Source organism: Macaca fascicularis, chromosome 12 (assembly GCF_037993035.2).
Source record: "Macaca fascicularis isolate 582-1 chromosome 12, T2T-MFA8v1.1".
Lineage (NCBI taxonomy): Eukaryota > Metazoa > Chordata > Mammalia > Primates > Cercopithecidae > Macaca > Macaca fascicularis.
Window position 1 is genome coordinate 129,249,397 of NC_088386.1, and position 24,034 is coordinate 129,273,430.

Here is a 24,034-nt window from a genome sequence, read left to right on the forward strand (position 1 = left end):
CGGGCAACAGAGTGAGACTCTATCTCAAAATAAAAAAATAAAAAAGAGTGAAATGCAAGTGTGCCTCCAGTCTGGTCCTGGAGGTTGGGGATAGCTCCCCTGAGGAAGCGACTCCTGGTCAAAAATCTGAAAGGCCAAGAAGAGTCAACAAAGTGGAGAGAGGAGAGGCTTGTTCAAGGCAAAAAGAACAGTGGGAAGGAGGAAGCGTGGCAGACGGCGTGGAAGGAAAGGCAGGCGGAGTTTCCAGAGGCTGCAAGCTTTTTGCCTGCATTCTAAGAGCAATGGGTGATTATAAGCAAGGGGTGACAGGTCCGGGCTCAGAAGGTCTCTCTGCCTCTGTGTGGAAAAGGGCTTGGAGGGTAGAAATAAATATAGTCGGCTGGGCGTGGTGACTCACGCCTATAATCCCAGCACTTTGGGAGGCCGAGGCAGTTGGATCACCTGAGGTCAGGAGTTCGAGACCAGCCTGGCCAACATAGCGAAACCCTGTCTCTACTAAAAATACAAAATTAGCCAAGTGTGGTGGGCGGGCACCTGTAGTCCCAGCTACTCGGGAGGCTGAGGCAGGAGAATCACTTGAACCTGGGAGGCAGAAGTTTCAGTGAGCCGAGACTGCACCACTGCACTCCAGCCTGGGAGACAGAGCAAGACTGCATCTCAAAACAAAAAACAACACAAAAAAAGAAAAGAAATAGATGTAGTCAGGCCAGTCCTGGGAAGCAAAGGCCGTGCTGGGGATGGGAGGAGGCAGACAGGTTCCAGAGACAGTGAGGGGATCAACAGGACTCCTGGAGCCATCAGTCAGTAGGAGCGGGTGGAGGAGAGGGACAGATCCAGCTTGGTTTGCATAACACCGGGTTCATCTTGAGGCTGACATTTCTCCTTGACCTTTTTGTTTAGTCCCCACCCCCAAGGTCGCATTAGCTGCCTGCTGAGTTTAATCAAATCTCTTCCTGTCCTGGCAATGCCCGGGAATGAAGGGATAATCAGTCTATTTCCAGAATCCAAAGAGGTTTAGAAGAAAAAGTAGCTTTCATTTAGCTGTTGGCCCTCCCACCAACCTTCCCCAAGTGAGCTGGGTGACTCACACATCTGAGACCCTCTGTATGGACACCGGGACGGGGGTGTTGCTTAATGCTTAGAACTGCTGAAACTACCAGTTCACTGTCTCAGCACTAATCCAACTCTGCTCCTTAAGTGGGATTTGGCTTTTAGACATTGAGACCTGGACGCTGGGCATCCTCGCTAGATCCCCTACAAATTCCCCACATACACAGGCCAGGGGCCTCGGCGGTGCCTCTGCAGGCTCAGCTGGTGAGACGGCACCAGCTTGCTCAGAACAGGGGCTGGCTGTTCATCGTCTCAGAGCGTAGAGACCCTCTCCTTGCCACCCGGCCCTTCCCACCTGGTTGGTGACAAATCACAAGGTATGTGACCACCACAGGCCAAAACCTTCTCAGAAACCTGGGGCAGGTGTGGGGAAGAGCCAGGATGGGCGTTTTCATGCAGACAGTAGGTCCCGCCTTCACCTTTTCTGTGTGGTTTCCGTAAGACTTTGCTATTTAAGGAGACTCGGAGTGAGCCGGGTGCCATGGCTCATGCCTGTAGTCCCAGCGACTCAGGAGGCTGAGGCTGGAGGATCACTTGAAGCCAGGAATTCGAGACCAACTTGAGCAATACAGTCAGACCCAGTCTCTAAAAAAAAAACAAAAAACAAAAATAAAAATAAATGAGCTAGACATGGTGTCACACACCTGTAGTCCTAGCGAGTCAGCAGGCTGAGGCAGGAGGATCACGAGCCCAGGAGTTCGAGGTTACGGTGAGCTGTGATTGTGATGCTGCCCTCCAGCCTGGGCGACAGAACGAGATCCTATATCCTAAAAAAAACCTCAGAGTATGTTTAATTCCAGACCACTAAGACGGCCTCTTAATTGTAATACAGGGTGGCTATCTCTTAGTAGGAATTGCTGAATAGAACTTTTGGGATTTTAATATAGTCTTAAAAAAAAAAAAATTGATAGGATCTTGCTATGTCCCCCAGGCCAGTCTCCAGCTCCTGGCTTCAAATGATCCTCTCACTGCAGCCTCCCAAAGTGTTGAGATTACAGGTGTGAGCCACAGTACCCGGCCATTAATATATTCTTGAAAACAGTCTTTGTGAAGTAGTTATGTTGTGGTTTTCAGGAACTTTTTTGATTTATTTGCCATTAGACACAGTCACGATAGAACTTTAAATTCCACCTGGCTAAGTGTGATAACACCAAAGGTTAGCCAGAAAGTAAAACCTCACTGGAATCTAGCTAGACTCCCTGGTGAGGTGTACTGAGAAATGTCTGAAGCTTACCAAGAAAAATAAAATATCGAAAACACCCCAAATCATGCTGCAGTAAAACACAAACTAAGCGAAGACTCATCAGTGAAACTCGGATGTTGAAGCCGGTAGAAGGGAATGGTGAGGGTGCACCGCATCTTGTGAGTAGATTTCATACCCAGGATGTTCTTGACTTGATATTTAGGATTCTCTTACCTTTCTCCAGTCCTCTTAACGCCTGACCAACACCCCAAGGTGGTAGAAGTTGCCAGGGACAGATAATATGGCAGCCAGCGGGAAGACCAGCAAGTCCGAACCGAACCATGTTATCTTCAAGAAGATCTCCCGGGACAAATCGGTGAGTGGTGCAGCAGTGAGTGGTTTGATAGAAATTATTGTTTTTTAAAAATGGAGCTTTTTCACATACAGTGTAGTCACGAGCAACATCAAAACTCTTTGAGGACCAGGGCACGTGGCTCATGCCTGTAATCCCAGCACTTTGGGAGGCTGAAGTGGGATAACTTGAGGCCAGGAGTTCGAGACCAGCCTGGCCAACATGGCAAAACCCATCTCTACTAAAAATAAAAAAATTAGCTGGGTATGGTAGCAGGCACCTGTAATCCCAGGCTTGGGAGGCTGAGGCACAAGAGTCACTTGAACCCAGGAGGTAGAGGTTGCAGCGAGCCCAGATCATGCCACTGCACTGTAGCCTGGGTAACAGAGGGAGACTCTGTCTCAAATAAAAAACAAACAAACCCTGTGAGGGCCAGGGAAGCTTTGTGTCTATTTTCGTCTCTGTCTAAGATGGATGATCACTGAGATATAAATGAGTGAATGAACTGCAGAAACACAGGTTCTCTTCAATCTCATCAAGACTTTAGTCCTATGACCCTCAGTTTTCTCCCAATCCCTCAATCCCCACACTGTCTGCCCCACCCCTGCTTCTTTTCCTAGCCGGCCTTGAACCCTTGACCTACTATTTAAACACTGTTATTTAAACAGTGTTTTGTCAGTGTTACCTGTGATTCCCTTGGCCTTTTGTCTATCTCTTGTGTCGCTGCCTGGGTAAAACCCAGACAGTGATCATTGTGACTCCTTCGCTGTGCACCTACCCCACCACGGGACTCTCAAGCCTCAGCTGGGCCTGCAGGGCCCCAGTCTGCCCCCCTTCCACCACTCTCCAGGAGCACGTTAGATGCTCCAGGTGTGTCCATGAACTTCCTGGCATGGGAGAGGGTCCACCGTCCAGCGTCTGCGGTTAGCGCCACTTGACATCTTCTTATGAGCCAAAAATCTAGCTCAGCACCATCCAGTGCAAGCCACATACGTAATTTTAAATTTTCTAGTAGCCACATTTAAAAAGTAGTAAGAAACAGGTGAAATTCATTTTGATGCTATATTTTATTTTAACCCATTATATCCAAAAAACTGTCAGTTCAACTCATAAATAATATAAGAATTATTGAAATCTGGTGTGTATTTTACATTTACAGAACATGTCAATTTGGAATGGCCATATTTCAGGTGTCTGGGAACCACCTTAAGCAGTGGCTACCCTACTGGACAGGGTAGCTCGCCATCATTCTGGGTTTTTTTTTTTTTTTTTTTTTTGAGACGGAGTCTCATTCTGTCACCCAGGCTGGAGTGCAGTGGTGTGATCTCGGCTCACTGCAACCTCCGCCTCCTGGGTTCAAGCAATTCTTTTGCCTCAGCCTCCCTAGTAACTGGGACTACAGGCACCCGCCACCACGCCTGGCTAATTCTTATATTTTTAGTAGAGATGGGGTTTCACCATGTTGGCCAGGCTGGTCTCGAACTCCTGACCTCAGGCGATCCCCCGATCTTGGCCTCCCAAAGTGCTGAGATCACAGGTGTGAGCCACCGCACCTGGCCCATTGTGGCTGACTTCTGAAACCCATATGGGGGCCAAAGAACCTCCCATCCTTACTGTGCCACCCAGGAGACCCGGCTTTGCGTGTGTGCTTTCCGCCTTCTCCTTTCCTAGCTAAGGAACTCGGTCATTTTAATCAAGTACTCTGATTCTTTCGTTCTCCAAGCTCTTTCCCAAGTTGCATCTTTCCAGTCCATTTTATCTCAACTTCTGGCTGAAGAGGAAACCACTCGTGTTGGTGTCCCACATTGTTTTCCCCTCGCTCCTAGATAGACGTCCTTTCCACCCAGAAATGTAGAGGGTTTTTGTAGATAAGTCATCACAGTGGGGAAAAGAGAATTCAATTCCTGTCTCACGTATTCAGATCATTTTGCCAGCGACGTCTGTGTGGCCCCAGGCATGAGGTGCCAGGGCTTTGAGCCCATTTCTCTGTGATTCTCCGGACGCTGCCCTCTTCTTTGACCTTCATCCTCCAGCAGGTGGCTAAATGCCCCCGCTCCCGGCGTCTCACCCACACTTGACAACATCCAGAAGGAAGAGGCTCTGGTTTCCTGGGGTCTCTTGTAAAGGTCAGGAAATCTTTCCCAAGCCTCTTCTCCCATATCTCATTGGCCAAAACTGGGTCACATGCCCACCGTAAGCCAATCCCAAGGCAGAAGAATTAGATGATCACAGTGAATCAGGCCAATCAAGAATCGTTCCCTGGAGCTGGCCTCCTCTGAGCACACCACCTGGTGGAAGATGGTGGTCCCTGAACACAGTTTGCAGCTTTTATCCAGAAGAAGAGGTGTGTGGCTGTTGGATGGCCCCCTGAAGGTTGGCTACAATCTCCATCACCCACTTCTCTACCTGCCCCCATCCTGCCCCTGCCCTTCCTGTTGCAGTGGAAGGGGTGCTTTGCTCCCATCTGAAGTTCACCACCTCTTACACCCTGGGTTTCATGGTTGGCCACCTCCTCAGGGGCCTCAGCCATTGGTCTGCTTGTGTCTGCAGCCTCTCCTCTCTGCTAGTACTTCGTCTGGGCGTGAAAAGAAGTACCAGCCAGGCGCGGTGGTTGACACCTGTAATCCCAGCATTTTGGGAGGCTGAGGCGGGTGGATGGCCTGAGATCAAGAGTTCGAGACCAGCCTGGCCAACATGGAGAAACCCCGTCTCTACTAAAAGTACAAAAATTAGCTGGGCGTGGTGGTGGGCGCCTGTAATCCCAGCTACTCGGGAGGCTGAGGCAGGAGAATTGCTTGAACCTGGGAGGCAGAGGTTGCAATGAGCTGAGATCGCGCCATTGCACTTCAGCCTGGGCAACAAGAGCGAAACTCTGTCTCAAAAAACAAAACAAAACAAATAAATAAGTAAGTACTGATCTTATGCACCTCAAAACAACCACCAACTACCCTCGACCCTATATCCTTTCTAGTTCTTCTTCCCTTGCAACCAAACCTTTTGAAAGAGAAGAAACACGTCCTCTCTTCACCTACCCTCTTCTCTCCCAGCCACTCTCCAGTGCCCCTCATCTGCACCACAGTCAGGCTGCCTAACCGGCCCTCCCCTTGCCGATCCATTCTCCACTTTACTGCTGATATGAGCTAAATCTCAGTGCTCCCTTCTATAAAATGGGCTCCATTCCTATCTCATTGAGTTGCTTTGAGGATTAAGTGAAACCATGTGGTCAAAGTGCTTAGCTTGGCCCTTGATACATGATAAGCACTCTAAATGCTATTTAATTCTTCCAAAAGCTATTTCTCTATTTAGCTTCTCTAAATACTGTTTAATTCAAGTCTTTCATCCTGCTTAAAACGCTTCAACGTCTTCTGAGGTTCTTTAGGGCCACGTCCTATGAGACCATTTCAGCAGCAGCCTGCATCCCCATTCGGTGGCCATTCACCTGCAGGTGAAGCCATTGGCAGTTCCAGAAGCATTCTCAGGGCCCCGGGCTTTGTATACATTTTGCTCAGACCGCATGCCCTCACCGTCCCCTGTCCCCTGGCTATGCTATCTGTCCACTGGATAGAGCCTCCTCTGAAAGCAAGAGCCTTCCGTCCCTCCTTCCCTCCTCCCTGCCCTCCCCTCAGGCTTCCTCCCCGCCAGCCTTCGCCCCTTCCCTCCTCCCTGCCCTCCCCTCAGGCTTCCTCCCCACCAGCCTTTGCCCTGGCATTTATTCCAGGGGCACAATTGTCAGTTCACTTGTTGGGCTCCCAACCAAAAAGCAGGGACCTTGGGGACCAAGGGGATGTCTTCTTCAGTTTTTATTTTCAGTAGCCAGCAGCTGCTGGGGCCTCCATAGCCGTGTATGGGATGAATGAAAGCAGCACTTGCCTAATTGACAGGCGAAGTCTAGCAGAGGAGACAGGCTCCTGCAAGAACATCCAGAACGCAGTGTGCTGCCGCTGAGGTGGAATCACAGGCCACGTGCTCCCGGGGCACCAAAGGCCAGGGGGTGCTGGGCAAAGGGAGAGATGGGGACCCTGAGGTGTCCCCTGAAGCGTGGATAGGATTGCCTCCAGGTGAAAGGGCAGCAGAAGGGCCTTCCTTAGAGTGGAAACAATAGGAACAGAGGCACAAATCTGTGGTGTTTGGGGGAGCTGTGGCAGAGCCGCTGTGGCCAGAGCCCAGGGAAGAGCGGAGCTGTTAGAGGGGACACTCTCAGGGTGGCCACGCACAAGGCCCTGGAGTTTATGCCACAGAGAAGGAGTGAGCAGCCACTAGACACTGAGCAGCTGAATAGCGATGTAATAGTTACCATTCCTGCAAGGCAGCCTCCAAATAGGTTGATTTGAGGAGAATTTTTTTTTTTTTAGAGACAGGGTCTCACTCTGGGGACCAGTGAAGATCTCTTTACCCCCTTTGTGGGAGAGCAGGGTTGGAGTACAATGGTATGATCATAGCTCACTGCAGCCTCAACCTCCTAGGCTCAAGTGATCCTCCTTCCTCAGCCTCCCAAGTAGTTGAGACTACAAGCAGGCATCACGTTGCCAAGCTAATCTTTTTTTTTTTTTTTTTTGGAGAGATGGCAGGGGGCAGAGGAGGGGGTATCACTTTGTTACCCAGGCTTGAACTCCTGACTTCAGGCGATCCTTCCCACCTCGGTCTCTCAGTGCTGTGATTACAGGCATGAGCCACTCACTGTACCTGGCCAGAGGAGAGTTTTTAAAACGGGCTGTTTGCTAAGGTGTAGGCAGGTGTGAAAGAAATCACAAGAAATAGCCAGGTACAGTGGTGGCTCATGCCTGTAATCCCAGCACTTTGGAAGGCCGAGGTGGGTGGATTGCTTGAGCCCAGGAGTTTGAGATCAGCCTGGGCAACATGGCGAGACCCCGTCTCGACGAAAAAAAATATAAAAAATTAGCGGGGCATGGTGGCGTGCAACTGCAGTCCCAGCTGAAGTCAGGGAGGCTGGGAGTCAGAGGATCACTTGATCCCGGGAAGCAGAGGTTACAGTGAGGTGAGATAGTACCACTGCACTCCAGCCTGGGCGACAGAATGAGACCTCGTCTCAAAAAAAAAAATTACAAGAAAGAGCTCAGTGCGCCACATGGCAGTGACGAGCAGCTGGGCACTGGCACCTCCCTGGGGCTAAGGGATCACACAAGTCTCAGAACCCCGAGGCCCTCAGGGCTACCTGCCAGGAACTGTGATCCCCACTAGGGGGCTGTGCCAGCCCCAGACCCGGCCACCATGCAAGCAAGGTGGGGACAAACATCTGGCCCACCTTGCCCAGAAGCCGGAAGACCAGGGAATCTACTAGGGTAACACACCCTGGTCAGGCCCCCAGGGGGATCTTGAGGGCAAGGCCAATACACCCACAGTGTTTAGGAAGCTGGGACTCACTGCAGGAACCAGCAGGTAGCAGTGTGTGTCCTGGTCAGCCCGCTCCTCTCAGATGCCAGGCTTCCACACCACCCAGGCTAGTGAGGCCTCCCAAATATGCTTAGCGCTGGGAGTATAAGGTTTCCTGTGGAATCTTCTCTGTAAACCAGGGTTCTAGCAGTATTTGCTTGAAGTCGCTTCAGCATCAATCATGCGAGTAACTTAGAGGACACAGGGCCACACTTCGGGACATCTGATATGGGTGGAAGGGGAGCGTATAGGAGAGGACTTAATGCCAACAAAAATGATTCAGGCCGTTCCTGGAATACAAAATATTCGTTTGAAGAAGGGGGCCAGCCAGGGGGCCACTCGGTGAAAGAGTGTGCTCTCATTCATGGCTGCACTTGGTGAACACTGAATCCCTGTGTGCCCGGGACTGTGCAGTAGATGCTGAAAGACGTGCAGAGACTCTGGGTTACCACCACCAAGGCACAGTCCTATGGGTTAAAGTGCTGAGGGCTGGGGAACCCAACCCTGCTCTCCCATGAGTGGGTGGAGACCTTTGCTGCCAGGGGCAGGACAGGGGCAGGGACTGTGGGCCCAGATAATGGCCATCCCCTCTCCACCCAGTTCCCTCGGGCTACGGCTTCAGGTCTACCTGTGCAGAAGTTCACCTGGTGGGATTTCAGGGGCTTCTCCAGAACTCCCACCTCTTTGCTCTGTCCAGAAGTTCTTTTTTTTTTTTTTTTGAGACAGAGTCTCGCTCTGTCACCCAGGCTGGAGTGCAGTGGCACTATCTCTGCTCACTGCAACTTCCGCTTCCCAGGCTCAAGAAATTCTCCTGCCTCAGTCTCTCAGGTAGCTGGGATGACAGGCACACACCATCATGCCCGGCTAATTTTTGTGTTTTTAGTAGAGATGGGGTTTTGTCATGTTGGCCGGGCTGGTCTCAAACTCCTGACCTCAGGTGATCCACCCGCCTCAGCCTCCCAAAGTGCTGGGATTACAGGGTTAAGCCACCACACCCAGCCTGTCCAGAAGTTCTTGTAACAAAGAGGGGATACCTTTCATTCCACAACAGGAAATAAAAGATGTAATATGCAAATGAATGGCAAACATCTCATTTGCATATTTTTCTTTTTTTTTTTTCTTTTTTGAGACTGAGTCTCACTCTGTTGCCCAGGCTGGAGTGCAGTGACATGCTGTTGGCTCACTGCAACCTCTGCCTCCCGAGTTCAAGCAATTCTCCTGCCTCAGCCTCCTGAGTAGCTGGGACTACAGGCGCATGCCATCATGCCCAGCTAATTTTTGTATTTTTTTTTTTTTTTTTAGTAGAGACAGGGTTTCACCGTATTGGCCAGGTTCAAACTCCTGACCTCGTGATCCGCCCGCCTTGGCCTCCCAAAGTGCTGAGATTACAGGCGTGAGCCACCGCACCCGGGCTGCAGCTGGTTTTTATCATGGATGCCTTAGCTTAGCATTCTTTGGCCCTTAGACCCACACCCACTTGTCTTGCAGGTGACCATCTACCTGGGGAAGAGAGACTACATAGACCATGTCAGCCAAGTCCAGCCTGTGGGTAAGTTGCTTGGAGAAAATTGTAATGCTGGTTTTCCTTTAAGTCACAGATAACTGCTCACTTTGTACTTTCAAAAATCAGCCTTGCTAATAATCTAATTAAAGAAATGCAAATTAAAACATCAGTGAGTTTCCACTGGCTGAGTGGGAACAATTTTATTTACATTTATTTTTATTTTTTTGAGATGGAGTTTCGTTCTTGTTGGCCAGGCTGGAGTGCAGTGGCACGATCTCAGCTCACTGCAACCTCTGCCTCCCAGGTTCAAGTGATTCGCCTGCCTCAGCCTCCCAAGTAGCTGGGATTACAGGCATGCATCACCACGCCCAGCTAATTTTGTATTTTTAATAGAGATGGGGTTTCACCATGTTGGTCAGGCTGGTCTCAAACTCCTGACCTCAGTTAATCCACCCGCCTCGGCCTCCCAAAGTGCTGGGATTACAGGCTTGAACCACCTGTGTCCGGCTGGAAAGAATTTTAAAGAGTGTGAAGAGACAAAGGACTCATGTCTGGAATGTATGAAGAACGCTCAGAACTCAGCAGTACAAAAAGCAAGATCCTATGAGAAAACGGGGGAAAGACAGTAAGAGACATTTCATCAAAGAAGATACACGAAGACAAGCAAGCACGTGAAAACATGTTTGGTATCATTAGCCATCGGGGAAATACAGATTAAAGCTACAGTGAGAGTGTATTATATGCCTCCCAAAATGGCTAAAATATTTTAGGTTACTGCAAAAGTAATTGCAGTTTTTTGCCATTACTTTCAATGTAGTGGCGAGATCTTGGCTCACTGCAACCTCCACCTCCCGGGCTCAAGCGATCCTCTGTCCTCAGCCTCCCAAGTAGCTGAGACTACAGGCATGTGCCACCATGCCCCGCTAATTTTTTTGTCGAGATAGAGTTTTGCCATGTTACCCAGGCTGGTCTCAAACTCCTGAGCTCAAGTGATCTGCCTGCCTCAGCCTCCCAAAGTGCTGAGATTACAGGTGCGAGCCACTGCGCCCAGCAGCAGTTTCTTAAAACACGAAACATGTACTTACCATATGATCCAACAGTTGCATCCCGGGCACTTATCTCAGAGAAATGAAAACCTGTGTCCTCACAAAAACCTATACATGATTGTTCGCAGCAGTTTTATTTGTGGTAACTCCAAACCGGAAAGAACCAAAATGTTTCTCAGAACGTCCCACGTCAGCTTCCTAGTTTTGATATTGTACTGTAATTATGGCAGATGGAACCATTGGGAGAAACTGGATGAAGGATACGAGGGACGTCTCTGTACTATCTTTGCAACTTCCTGTGAATCTATAATCATTTCAACACAAAACGTTTTTTAAAGAGTGTAGAAAAACTGGCAGTTTCAGACACTGGATATGAAAATGTGCCTTGGCAAAACACTTTCTGGAAGGTTATTTGACAGCATGTTATCAAAAGCCAAATCCAATTCTATAATTTATTTTTAAAAAGTCATGGAGAGATATAAAGATGTATGTATAAGGATGTTCATCACAATATTAATCACAATGGGAAAAACTGGAAAACACCTAGATGCCCTAACAATAGAAAGTGATTAAATAATTATGGTACATCCATTCAATGGAGTAATATGTAGCTATTAAAATGCTTAGCACATGTTTTGTCTATATGTGTGTGTATATATATATACGTGTGTGTATAGATGTATGTATGTTTGAATAGATGTTTTCAATGTATAATTGAGTGAGGAAAGCAGTTAGCTGAACAGTAAGTACAATAGGATCTTTTTTTTCTTAGTAAAAGCATTCATATAATTTTTTTTTTTTTTGAGATGGAGTCTCGCTCTGTCGCCCAGGCTGGAGTGCAGTGGCCAGATCTCAGCTCACTGCAAGCTCCGCCTCCCAGGTTCCCGCCATTCTCCTGCCTCAGCCTCCCGAGTAGCTGGGACTACAGGCGCCCGCCACCTCGCCCGGCTAGTTTTTTGTATTTTTTTTTTTTTTTTTTTTTTTTTTTTTGAGACAGAGTCTCGCTCTGTCGCCCAGGCTGGAGTGCAGTGGCCGGATCTCAGCTCACTGCAAGCTCCGCCTCCCGGGTTTACGCCATTCTCCTGCCTCAGCCTCCCAAGTAGCTGGGACTACAGGCGCCCGCCACCTCGCCCAGCTAGTTTTTTTTTTTTGTATTTTTAGTAGAGACGGGGTTTCACCGTGTTCGCCAGGATGGTCTCGATCTCCTGACCTCGTGATCCGCCCGTCTCGGCCTCCCAAAGTGCTGGGATTACAGGCTTGAGCCACCGCGCCCGGCGCATTCATATAATTAAGTTATATATGTCTGGAAAAATTTTTTTGGGCGGGGGTGCGGGGCAGTGTCTCACTGTCACCCAGGCTGGAGTGCAGTAGCATGGTCACAGCTCACTGCAGCCTCAACCTCCCAGGTTCAAGAAATCCCCCTACCTCCGCCTCTCACGTAGCTGGGACCACAAGCAGGCACCACCATGCCTGGCCCATGCCCTGCTAACTTTTTTTCTTTTTTCTTTTTTATATGTTTTGAGAAAAGATCTGGTTCTATTACCCAGGCTGGAGTCCAGTGGCATGATCATGGCTCACTGCAGACTTGACATCCCAGACTCGAGGGATCCTCCTGCCTCAGCCTCCTGAGTAGTTGGGACTACAGGCATGCACCACCACACCCAGCTAACTTTTTAAATTTTATGTAAAGACAGGCTCTCATTTTGTTACCCAGGCTGCTGCTAATTTTTTAAAAAGCTTTTTGTAGAGACAACGATCTCACTGTGTTGCTCAGGCTGCCCTCAAACTCCTAGGCTCGAGCAGTCCCCCTGCCTCGGCCTCCCAAAGTGCTGGGATTACAGGCATGAGCCACCACACCTGGCCTGGAAAAATAAAATAAAAGTCTGCACCGAGAGCTTCACAATAGGTATTTTTAGGTGGTAGGAATTTGGATGACTTTTTGCCCTTAACTTTTCTTTCTTTCTTATAATGAACATGGATTACATGTGCAATTAAAAACATACATAGTTTTTAAAGTAGGTGTCTGGTTTCTTTGATCTTCTCCACCCTCACTGCTCTCTCCCTCTTTTGCCTTAGATGGTGTCGTGTTGGTTGATCCTGACCTCGTGAAGGGAAAGAAAGGTGAGATGAAGCCCCTTGTCTCAGGCTGGTTTCTGGGTGGAGTGGGCTGCTCTCTGGGCGGCTCTGGGAAGGGGCATTTACGTGGAAGGAGAAACAGGAAGGCAGAGGCAGTGCTCTTGCACATGGAACCAGTGCCAGGCCCGTTGACCCACACTCCCGTACTTAATTCACGTGACATAGGTCCCGTTGACACCAGAGCTCACTCGCTCAGCAAAGTCATTGTCCAGGGTGGCAGATAAGTAGATGGTAGATGGAGCCCAGGTCTGTGGCCCCCATCGGTGTGTGCTAACCCCTGTATCGTGTACTTCTGTGCTAGGGGCAAACTCAGGAGGGCGCCTGGGCTGCCTCGGACTCAGGAGGACACCAGACCTTGAATGAATGAGGGCAGAGTGAGTGGACAGTGTTTCTTCCGAGTCAGTGGCGAGGGGCAGTTACTGTTGGGGCTGACGGGCAAAATTCTCAACCAACACTAAAAAGGGGCAAATGATGCCTGCCGGGACACAGGGGGAGTAAGACCCGGAATTTATGATGGCGCTTACTTTGATGGTTCTGAACCAGTGTCACGGTGCCCTTGAAGATTTCTGGCAGTTTTGATGTGTGTGGTAAGTAATTTGTTACTAATAACAGTTGCGTAAACCAAATTAGAACAGATTCCAGCTATCCTTGTGATAATGTCACTGACTCAGTTCCATTCTAAATATGCCTTTTTGAGTGTTGCTACTGGCAACATCAAGGAATTGTTGAGAACCCTGGATGTGCCACTGGAATATGTCAGCTGTGGGGCCATCAGCATCAAGAGGGGCATGGCTGAAATGGGGCCCCAAACGGCCCCCTCTGTCCTCTCCACCTTCCTCCTGGATGCCCTGCTCCTCTCTGGACCAGGAGACATATGGGTGCCCTGCTCCTCTCTGGACCAGGAGACATCTGGGTGCCCTGCTCCTCTCTGGACCAGGAGACATCTGAAAGCCCATGTCCTTGACCAGAGAAGGGCGCCTGTTCTCAGGGAAAGCCACAGCACAGGACAGCTGTCAAACTGGGTAGTCTCTGGGCACCTTCTTAGTCCTGACTTTGAATGAGGGGCGAGTGAGTGGCCACCATTTCTTCTGAGTCAGCAGCGAGGGGCAGTTACCTTTGAGGCTGACAGGCAAAATTCTCAACCAACAGCCGCCACGCACTTGGAGGGGCCACCTCTGACGCGCTTTATATTTGAGAGATACATGCTTTGTGTCTTTTTTAGAAGGCGTAGTGAACTTCCATACAATTCTTTTAGTCCACTGGGCGCGCACTTTAAGTCTGTTCAACAAGTGGAATTTTCAGAAGTGGGGGTTTGGAGCACGCTCAGTATGTTTCAGAGCACTGTGAAAAGGAGGCTGGAACTCGAGCCTTCTCAAGTTGGACTTCGCCTCCCCATGTGGCCTGTGAGCCTTCTGGTTCCTCGTTTAGCCCACGATTAACTCTGGCCCACATCTGCTTGGCTGCCCAGCACTGTTTCCCTCTGCATCTTACCTTCTTCCTTCATTCGTCCAGACATCCTGCCCGCCAGAACGTGAGCAGCCAGCACTGTCTCAAAGCCTCTGAGGCCACGGAGCTAGGGAATGAAGGGGGCGGGCAGGATGGAGGGGACTGGGTCCTCTGTCTGCAGATTCCTACCATTCTGACAACATGACACAATTGGGAGGGAGATGCCAGGATCTCCGGTTAGAGTGGTGAACCCTCACGAAGGGGCTGATTCTCCAGAGCGGTGTGGAGTAGCTGAGTGGCAGGGTTCTCTCCAGTCCCAACCCGCATCCTTTCCAGATGCTAAAAGTTGAAAACCCGGGCCCGCTACCCACTCCATCAGTGGTGGTGGGTGCCAGGCCGAGTGCCAAGTCCAACCCTGCCTTCATCTCCTTTGCAGTGTATGTCACTCTGACCTGCGCCTTCCGCTATGGCCAAGAGGACATTGATGTGATCGGCCTGGCCTTCCGCAGGGACCTGTACTTCTCCCGGGTCCAGGTGTACCCTCCTGTGGGGGCTGCGAGCACCCCCACAAAGCTGCAAGAGAGCCTGCTCAAAAAGCTGGGGAGCAACACGTACCCCTTTCTGCTGACGGTGGGTGACTCCTCCAGCCGGCCCTGCTTCCTTCACCCGCAGCACCTTATCATGTGGGTGGGGGCAAAGGGAAGGGGACAGAGGAAGAACTGCACATCCGCGGGCCTGGAAATTGCACCCTTGAAAGAAATTCTAGATTGCATGGTCTGTGATTGTCTTTTTTTAAGTCTTTGAAAATAGCCTCTCAGCCTTTGAAGACACCCTTTCAACCTACCGTTTACATATTTCCCTTCACCCGACCCCCTAATTACATGAGCACGTGTTATTCTTTTGCTTGCTAAGCTGGAAAAAGCAAGCTCACAGAAGTGCCTCTCGGCCCTGGGGAGTTCTGAGCAGGAAAGGGTTCCCTACGGGACGGGAGAGCTTAGGGAAGTAAGACGTCATCTTTTCCCTTGCCTGCAGATTGGGGGATCATAGGAGATATCTTCATCTTTCTGGGGGCCCGTCTCTCATCCATCGAGACCTGGCTACCTACGGTGCCAGGGTGCAAACTCTCTGAAGTCTTGGGCGTGAGCTCAGTTGGGGAAGCTACCATTCCCTTTATTAGCATGTTTATTTGTCTTAAGAGTATATACACTTCCAAAGTAACATGGTTCAGCCTTAAAAAGGAATGAAATTCTGTTCTGTGCTACACCATGGATGAATCTTGAATACGTTATACTAAATGAAAGGAGCCAGACACAAAAAGACAAATACTCTATGGTTTCGCTTACAGGAGATACCTGGAGTAATCAGATTCATACCGACAGAGACAGAATAGTGCTTCCCACGGGCTGGGGGGTTGGAGGATGGGGAGTTGGGGTTTAATGGGAACAGAGCTTCAGATTGGCATGATGAAAAACGTTCTGGTGATAGATAGTGGTGATTACTGCAGAATACTGTGAATATACTTCATGCCAATGAACCATAAAAATAGCTTAAATGGTAAATTTGATGTCATTCTATGTTTATCACAATTGTTTTACAAAATCACATTTATGAAAAAGTTATATGGTCCTGGGTGCTCCCATATACCTGTGCTGGGAGTTTGAAGTGACATAACCTTTTAGAGCCAATATGTCAACATGTATTGAAAGCCTTTAAAAATGTGCTTCTCCGAGATCAGGAGATTGAGACCATCTTGGCTAACATGGTGAAACTCCATCTCTACTAAAAATACAAAAAAAAAAAAAAAAAGAGCCAGGTGTGGTGGCAGGCGCCTGTAGTCCCAGCTACTCCGGAGGCTGAGGCAGGAGAATGGTGTGAACCCGAGAGGCAGAGCTTGCAGTGAGCCGAGATTGTGCCACTGCACTCTAGCCTGGGTGACAGAGCGAGACTCCATCTCAAAAAAAAAAAAAAAAAAAAATGTGGTTCTCTTTCTAGCAGTGCAGCTTATATAATTAATTGGCTAACACTGATTTATTACAGCATTGTTTATAATGGCAAAAAAAGTAATGACCACTTCAGTAGCCAATAAAGGGGACTGGCTACGTTAAATGTATATTCTAGAGCCCTAAAGCAGATGATTCAGAACTATATTTTATGATGTGGGAAAATGGTCACAATCCTTTCTGAAAAGGACTAGAATTAATGACGTGAGTAAACAGACTACAGAACATGATCAGTACTTTGTCCCATTTCTGTAAAATGTCTTCTCACATACACATATTTAGGTGTGGCCAGGTGCGGTGACTCACGCCTATAATCCCAGCACTTTGGGAGGCCAAGGTGGGTGAATTACTTAAGATCAGGAGTTTGAGACCAGCCTGGGCAACATGGTGAAACCCCATCTGTAGCAAAAATACAAAAATTAGCCAGGCATGGTGGTGTGTGCCTGTAATCCTGGTTACTCAGGAGGCTGAGGCCTGAGAATTGCTTGAACCCAAGAGACAGAGGTTGCAGTGAGCCAAGATCATGCCACTGCGCTCCAGCCTGGGTGACAGAGAAAGACTCCATCTCAAGACAAAACATACATATTTATGTGTACAGGCAGGAAATTTTGGGAAGGTTATGTTAGCAACATGTATTTGGGTGTCAGGAGTATAGCTGAATTTTTTTTCTTGCTTATCATCTTTATTTTCTAATTTTTACATGATTATATATTACCTATGGAACAGCCCCTTCTGAAATAAATGGTTTTTCATTTGTTTCTTTCCACAGTTTCCTGACTACTTGCCCTGCTCAGTGATGTTGCAGCCAGCTCCGCAAGATACAGGAAAGGTTAGTTCAAGAAGAAATGCCATGGTTTCATGGATTTGTTCATTCCTTCAATAGACTTTTAATTTTTTTATTTTTATTTTTTTCCGAAACAGGATTTTACTCGGTTGCCTATGCTGGGGCTCAGTGGCACAATCTTGGTTCACTTCAACCTCTGCTTTCTGGGCTCAAGGGATTCTCCAGCGTCAGCATCCTGAGTAGCTGGGGCTACAGGTGTGTGCCACCACGCCCAGCTAATTTTTGTGTTTTGTGTGGAGACAGGGTTTCACCACATTGACTAGGCTGGTCTCAAACTCCTGAGCTCAAGTGATCTGCCTGCCTTGGCCTCCCAAAGTGCTGGGATTACAGGTGTGAGCCACCGCGCCCAGCCCATTAGTCTTTTAAAGATAGCTTTTCATCACGGAAAATTTCAAACATACCCAAAAGTAGAGTGACCAGTATAAAGATCTTCTATGAACCCATCACTCATCTTCAGCGATTATTAACCATGAACATCCTTGTGAACAAAATCACAGAGTCCCGACCCCCGTGAGTCTCGCACATTAACCGAGAGCACCAGGTAAACCCAAATAACAAGGAACTACACGGCATGTCAGGTGGCCACAGATGCTGTGGAGAACAAGAGGCTTGTGAGAGGCAACGGGAGTATCTGGTGGCCACGGATGCTGTGGAGAACAAGAGGCTTGTGAGAGGCAACGGGAGTATCTGGTGGGATGTGTGTTGAGGGTGTTTAAAGCCAGCCTCTAATGAGGCCAAGGAGAAGCCACACTCTCCCAGGGGAGAGCCTTCCAGGTGGAGGGCACACCTCGCCTGCTGTGTTCCGGGGGCAGTGAGGAGGCTGCCTCCTGAGTGAGAGGAGCAAGGAATGGAAGAGGAGGCCAAGTGCAGTGACTCAGGCCTGTCATCCCAGCACTTTGGGAGGCTGAGGCGGGTGGATCAACCCAGGAGTCAAGACTAGCTCGGGCAATGTGGCGAGACCCCATCTCTACAAAAAAATACAAAAAATAGCCATGATTGGTGGCACATGCCTGCAGCCCTAGCTACTTGGGAGGCTGAGGTAGGAGGATCACTTAAGCCCAGGAAGCAGAGGCTGCAGTGAACTGTGATCATGCCATTGCACTGCGCTCTAGCCTGGGCGACAGAGTGAGACCCTGTCTCAAAAACAAACAAAAAAAAGAAAGTGGGAAGCTGAGGTTAGAGTGGAAGGGAAGGTGTGGCCAGATCACGAAGGGCCTTGTCAATGTTGTAGAGACTTGGGTTTTTGCCTGAATGAGATGGGAGCCATTGGCAGGCTATGAATGACAGGCGCTGACTTTCCAAACGGTCACTATGGCCACAGAGTTGAGAATGGAGTTGAGTTGGCTAAGCATGTGATTTGGGGGCTGAGGGTGTGTGAGAGAGGAGTGAGGCAGGTGGACGGGGCTCCAGCGTCGAAGGAGGCAGTAGGGACAGGAGGAGAGGGAGGTGCCAGGACCTGTGGGTTCAGGCCCCGTAAGCCACTGGATCTGGGATTCATGAGGAAGGGAGCTACACAGATACAACTGAGGGCAGAGTGGCAGGTTCTGTAGCTGGATTATGGGCTGGGCAGTGATAGGTGATGACAAGGGCAGTGTTTTTGTCCTGGGGCATCTGACCTGATAGCGGTTTGTGAAATCAATGTTGTGGATCCAAAATGGCATTTTTAAAAAACAGAATGGAATGGAATGGAATGGAACAGGCTGGGTGCGGTGGCTCACGCCTGTAATCCCAGCACTTTGGGAGGCTGAGGTGGCCAGATCACCTGTGGTCAGGAGTTTGAGACCAGCCTGGCCAACATGGTGAAATCGCGTCTCTACTAAAAATACAAAAATTAGCCAGGCATGTTGGTGGGTGCCTGTAATCCCAGCTACTCAGGAGGCTGAGGTAGGAGAATTGCTTGAACCTGGGAGGCGGAGGTTGCAGTGAGCCGAGATTGTGCCACTGCACTCCAGCCTGGGCATCAGAGCAAGGCTCCATCTCAAACAAACAAAAAACAAACAAAAAACCCACAAAAATTAGCTGGGCATGGTGGTGCGCTACTCGGGAGGCTGAGGTGGGAAAATCGCTCAAACTTGGGAGGTAGAGATTGCAGAGAGCTGAGATTGCGCCACTACACTCCAGCCTGAGCGACAGAGCAAGACTCCATTGGAAAAAAAAAAAAAAAAAAAAAAAAAAAGAATACAATAGAATAGAACAAAACGGAATGGATTGGAAAATCTCAGAGTGGGTCACACATGGTGAAGCTGAATATGGTATCAGGAGAGTTGTTTCAGATGTTTCTGTCTGTTTACTGGGCTATGTTACAAATCCAACTTTCAGAACATCTCGAAGCTACTGGTCCAGGAAAATGGGGTGGGGTGTGCACAGTCGAGATGGGGGAAGACGAGGTGATTACAGAAGAAGGGGGCACAGAACAATGGGAAATGAAATTGGTTGTGTTAGATCTTATAGTTTTCTGTAAGAGAGACCCCAAATTCAGATTTTTAGGTGACCTTTCTTGATTTTTACAACACTGTACAGGCCCAACAAAGCACCACCTGTTTCCTGTTCTAGGAGAGGAGAAGGTCTTAGCACAGCTGCAGGGCTTCAGGAAAGGGGGCGAGCCCTGAGCCCAGGGAGTTTGAGAGAAGTGCCTGAATGCCTGGGGGCCTGGGGGCTCGACAGCTGAGGAACTCAGGTGGGCAAGCAGAGCAGGCGCTGGTGTGGCTGAACAATGGCTGGCTGATGGCAGGGAAGGATGTGTATTTATTTTCCACCTAGAGTTTAGAACTGCTATGGTTCCCTGGTTGCAGAACCGATAAATCCGTGCTTCATATGTCACCATGGACAGAACTGGCTTCCTGTAATTTTTGTCAGCTCTCCTTTCCCCTCCAGGCAGTGGTGGAGGACAGGCTGGTGCCCTCCTCTGGCTCCCCAACACCTGTGAACGTGCAGAGATGAGGGAGGTTACCGAGGGCTTGCACTGGGGGCCAGGGGCTTCACACACTGGGAATCGGGGGAAGGTCACTGGCAGATGTGTTCATTCAACCCACACAATGCTTAAAAGTCTTTTTATTTAATTTAAAAACTAGGAGATTTCACTCCAAATTCCACATGGAGTTTCTTTTTAAAAAATCGAGCTGGCTGGGCGCGATGGCTCACGCCTATAATCCCAGCACTTTGGGAGGCCAAGGCAGGCAGATCACGAGGTCAGGAATTTGAGACCAGCCTGGCCGACATAGTGAAACCCCAACTCTACTAAAAATACAAACATCAGCCGCGCATGGTGGCGCATGCCTGTAATCCCAGCTACTCTGGAGGCTGAGGCAAGAGAATCGTTTGAACCCGGGAGGCAGAGGTTGCGGTGAGCCGAGATCACACCACTGCACTCCAGCCTGGGGGCAACAGAGTGAGACTCTGTCTCCAAAAAAATAAAAAATAAAAAATAAAAAATCGAGCTGCCAGCACTGGGTGCCTTGCTGCCTGGCCACATGAGGCTGCCGCTGAACAGCAGGTGACCATGGGGGTCAGGGTTTCACACTATATCAGGGGATTCCTGGACCTCAGCGCTGGCCCTGTGAGTGCCTGTACCTCTGGCCCCTGCTGTAGGCAGTGAAAGTCAATAACATGTGCGGGGTCACAGTTGGGGACACCTAAGTGTGCAAGGTGGCGGGAGGCAAGGACAGCGAGGATGCAAATGACTGTCCACGGCAGCAGGAGGGCTCATGGGGCAGGCGGATCCCCTCCCTCTAAGGGCTTTGGGCCCATGGGACACTCCTTGTGCTACTGTCATTGTTTCACTGTTAGTATGCTTCCAAATCCCTAAATGGTGCAACCCCAAATAGGACACGGCCAAGACAAAAAGAGATAGTGCCATGTCACGTGCCCTACGTGAGGTGTGGCCCTCTGGCCCGGCACCCAGGGCGGGAGGCGCTGATCGCTGCCTGTCTGCTCTCTCTTCCCAACAGTCCTGTGGGGTTGACTTTGAGGTCAAAGCATTCGCCACAGACAGCGCCGATGACGAAGAGGACAAAATCCCCAAGAAGTAAGAGTCTGGTTGTGGAATAGGTGAGGGGTCTGCGGTGGGGGTGGAGAGAAGAAATGGCCTTACCTTGTCTCTGTGGGACAGAACTCTTCCCACAGGGCTGGCACAGCTGGGGTACCATCTGCATGTGGGATAGAGGTCAAAGGTTGATCATTTTTGGGAAAAAAAAAAATACAAGAAAATGACAGGGAAGTTAGCAACCTCCAGGGCTCACGTAATCCCGTGAAACTCCCAGGTTTCTCCTTTCTTTAGGTTTTTGGTTTGTTTGTTTGTTTTTTTGTGGTAAAATATACACAACATGAAGTTTGCCATTTTAACCACTTTTGTATTTTATTTTATTTTGCTTTTGGAAGTGGAGCCTCGCTCTGTCGCCCAGGCTGGAGTGCAATGTGACCTCGGCTCACTGCAACCTCCGCCTCCCAGGTTCAAGCGACTCTTCTGCCTCAGCCTCTCGAGTAACTGGGATTAAAGGTGCCCGCCACCACACCTGGCTAATTTTTTTTTTTTGTATTTTTAGTAGAGACGGGGTTTCACCATGTTGGCCAGGCTGGTCTTGATCTCCTGACCTCAAGTGATCCGCCCGCCTTGGCCTCCCAAAGTGCTGGGATTACAGGCGTGAGCCACTGTGCTCGGCCCATTTTAACCACTTTTAAATGTACCATTCAGTGGCTTAAGGACATTCCGAATGTTGTGTAGCCATCACTGCTGTCTATACTCAAAACTTTCTCATTGCCCGAGCAGGAACTCTACAACCATTAAGCCTACCGTTCCATCCCTCCCATTCTCCCACCCGTGTGCTGTTTTCTTTTTTTACCTAAACAAGGTTTCCGCCTGGCCCTTCACCCAGTCTCCTCCTGCCCCATGTACACATCTCTGGAGGCGCAGGAGAGTGAGCTGCAGTAATGGAGCTTGTATGTATATCGCAGCTATTCCATGGGGTCCTTGAGGCCCTCACACCTCAGCCTCTCTGAGAGGAGGCAGAGCCGGGAGCCCATGGAGCCTAAGAGGCTAAGCTTGGCCCTTGGGACGTTGCCTGGCCCCACAGCTTTCCCCCCAGGGAAGGGACCAGAAACCAGACCCCCAGGCTCTCCCACCATCAGGGCTGCCTCAGGCTCTGACCAGTGTCCTTGCCCTCTTTCCGTCCACCCTGTCTCCATGTGGAGTGTTCCTGGAGAACCCCCGTGTGACGGTTGGGAGAGAACAGAGGCCTCCCTGAAGCGGCCTGGGTGCCAATCCCTGGCTTGTCTGTGGCTGTTCCCCGCAGGAGCTCCGTGCGGTTACTGATCCGGAAAGTACAGCATGCCCCACTTGAGATGGGTCCCCAGCCCCGAGCTGAGGCGGCCTGGCAGTTCTTCATGTCTGACAAGCCCCTGCAGCTTGCGGTCTCTCTCAGCAAAGAGGTAACCACCTACCATCGCTACTACCCAAAGGGCAGCAGGCCTGGGGGCAGTCCCCACACCCCCTGTTCACCAGCCCCAGCCTCTGTCTATGTGGGTGCCTTGCAAGGAAGCTTGTTTTTAGGATAAAGCACCAACATGCGTAAGTGATTGGCCTGTTTTCACAGCCTGGAGCTGGTCAGCATGGTCCTTAGTGGAGGGTTTCCACCTACTGGCTGTCCCGAGGGACTGGGGAAGGAAGGGGCGCTGCTTTGCACATACCTGCCCCCCAGCTATCCTTGCCCTCTCCACCTCCATTGGCCTTGTTCACCATGGAGCATCAATAGCTGTGATATCGCAAATTCTTCACTTCCTGGGAAATTTAAATTTTGCAGAAACCATATGGGATGGCGGTGTCACCTGTGATGTCATCTCTTAGGGGTGGCATGGTGGGAAAAGGTGAAAGCTGCTGGCCGAGGCTGCCTCTGGTTCCTCTGGTCAGCAGTCAGCCGTGTGTGCACTGTGTGTGCATACACGTGTGGGGGTGTGCCCAGGGGCTGGGTTACACGGGCTCTGCTGGGCGGAATGCCAGTACTTGGCTTTCCCAGTGGTTTCCTTTCACTTCACTTATCCTGCCCCCATCACCTCCTGACCCCTGGCCTCCTCCATGGGATGACTGGAACTCCATCCCCTCCCTAGCTTCCCACAGGTGGGTGGAATGTGTTTCAGGCCCTTCCTTGGAAGAAACGTATTGCTATCACTTCATCTTCCTCACATTCTGCCGCTTTTCATCTAGTGAAAGGGATTGAGATGAATCTAGAAAGCTGTGAGATTAAAGACACCACCACATCTGTTCTCTTCTGACCTGTCTGCTGACTTTTCCAGATCTATTTCCATGGGGAACCCATCCCTGTGACCGTGACTGTCACCAATAACACAGAGAAGACCGTGAAGAAGATTAAAGCATTCGGTAGGACCTTCTTCTCAAAAGTAGAGGGTAGTCTTCTAGAGTTTCTGATCCTGTTTCCTGAGGGGTCACTTCTCTGGTCTGACAAGGCCCTTCTGGGTCCTTGGAACTGGCTACTTGTCTCTGCCGTCATCGGCAGCAGGACTGTGGAGGGAGAAAGGCCTTACAAGTCATCTCAGTCAACTTCCTGCCCACTTACGGCTGGCTTTTGTCTTGGAACAAAATTCCTGACAAGTGATCTCTTTCCATGGTCATGCCTTCCTGGAGGGGCCCACAGTGCTCGGCATTGCTGACAGGTGCAGCACAGTGTCGTGGGTGAGGCCTAATTTGTGGACTCCTGCTGTGGGCTCTGTGATCCCAGCATCTGCAGCAGGGGCTCCTTGTCTGCCTTCCCAGGCTTTGTGTGGCTCTAAGGAGAGGTCCCATGTGGAGGCGCTTTGTAAATGTTGAAGTGTGACTGTCTCGGCTCAAATGGCCATCATGTCATGGCTGACCCTGCCATATCCTACAGGGGAGGTGCCTCTGCCTGCTGTTCCCACACATTAACTAAGCTCAGAGGGCATCAAAGCACAGGGGGTCATATATGTTGGTCTTATGTGGCTCTTTTATGAGAAAGACATGATGGAATCACCTGTGAGGGTAACCTCTAAGTTCA

At 49.8% G+C, this 24,034-nt stretch overlaps 1 protein-coding gene and 1 long non-coding RNA gene across 4 annotated transcripts in view; both read left to right on the plus strand.

Annotated features, from left to right (window-relative positions):
* The first annotated feature begins 1,220 nt into the window (after nt 1-1,220).
* The window catches only part of SAG (S-antigen visual arrestin), a 41,321-nt gene continuing 18,507 nt past the window's right edge, over nt 1,221-24,034 (plus strand). Inside the window, exons 1-9 of one of the 2 annotated variants that reach the window (XM_045367923.2) lie at nt 1,221-1,427; nt 2,538-2,669; nt 9,525-9,585; nt 12,663-12,707; nt 14,605-14,798; nt 16,938-16,997; nt 20,960-21,036; nt 22,301-22,436; nt 23,298-23,382. In XM_045367923.2, coding sequence (XP_045223858.1) covers nt 2,595-2,669; nt 9,525-9,585; nt 12,663-12,707; nt 14,605-14,798; nt 16,938-16,997; nt 20,960-21,036; nt 22,301-22,436; nt 23,298-23,382 — 733 coding nt within the window. In that variant the 5' untranslated portion in view covers nt 1,221-1,427; nt 2,538-2,594. Of the gene's footprint in view, nt 1,428-2,516; nt 2,670-9,524; nt 9,586-12,662; nt 12,708-14,604; nt 14,799-16,937; nt 16,998-20,959; nt 21,037-22,300; nt 22,437-23,297; nt 23,383-24,034 lie in introns of both variants that reach the window. The other variant, XM_005574650.4, reaches the window with a different exon arrangement.
* Nucleotides 4,900-5,374, plus strand: LOC135966641 (uncharacterized). 2 transcript variants are annotated; one of them, XR_010580140.1, is made up of 2 exons: nt 4,900-5,018; nt 5,196-5,374. It is a non-coding gene; the product is annotated as an uncharacterized lncRNA (long non-coding RNA). The 2 variants fall into 2 exon arrangements; XR_012421574.1 differs by having other exon boundaries at nt 4,900-4,989.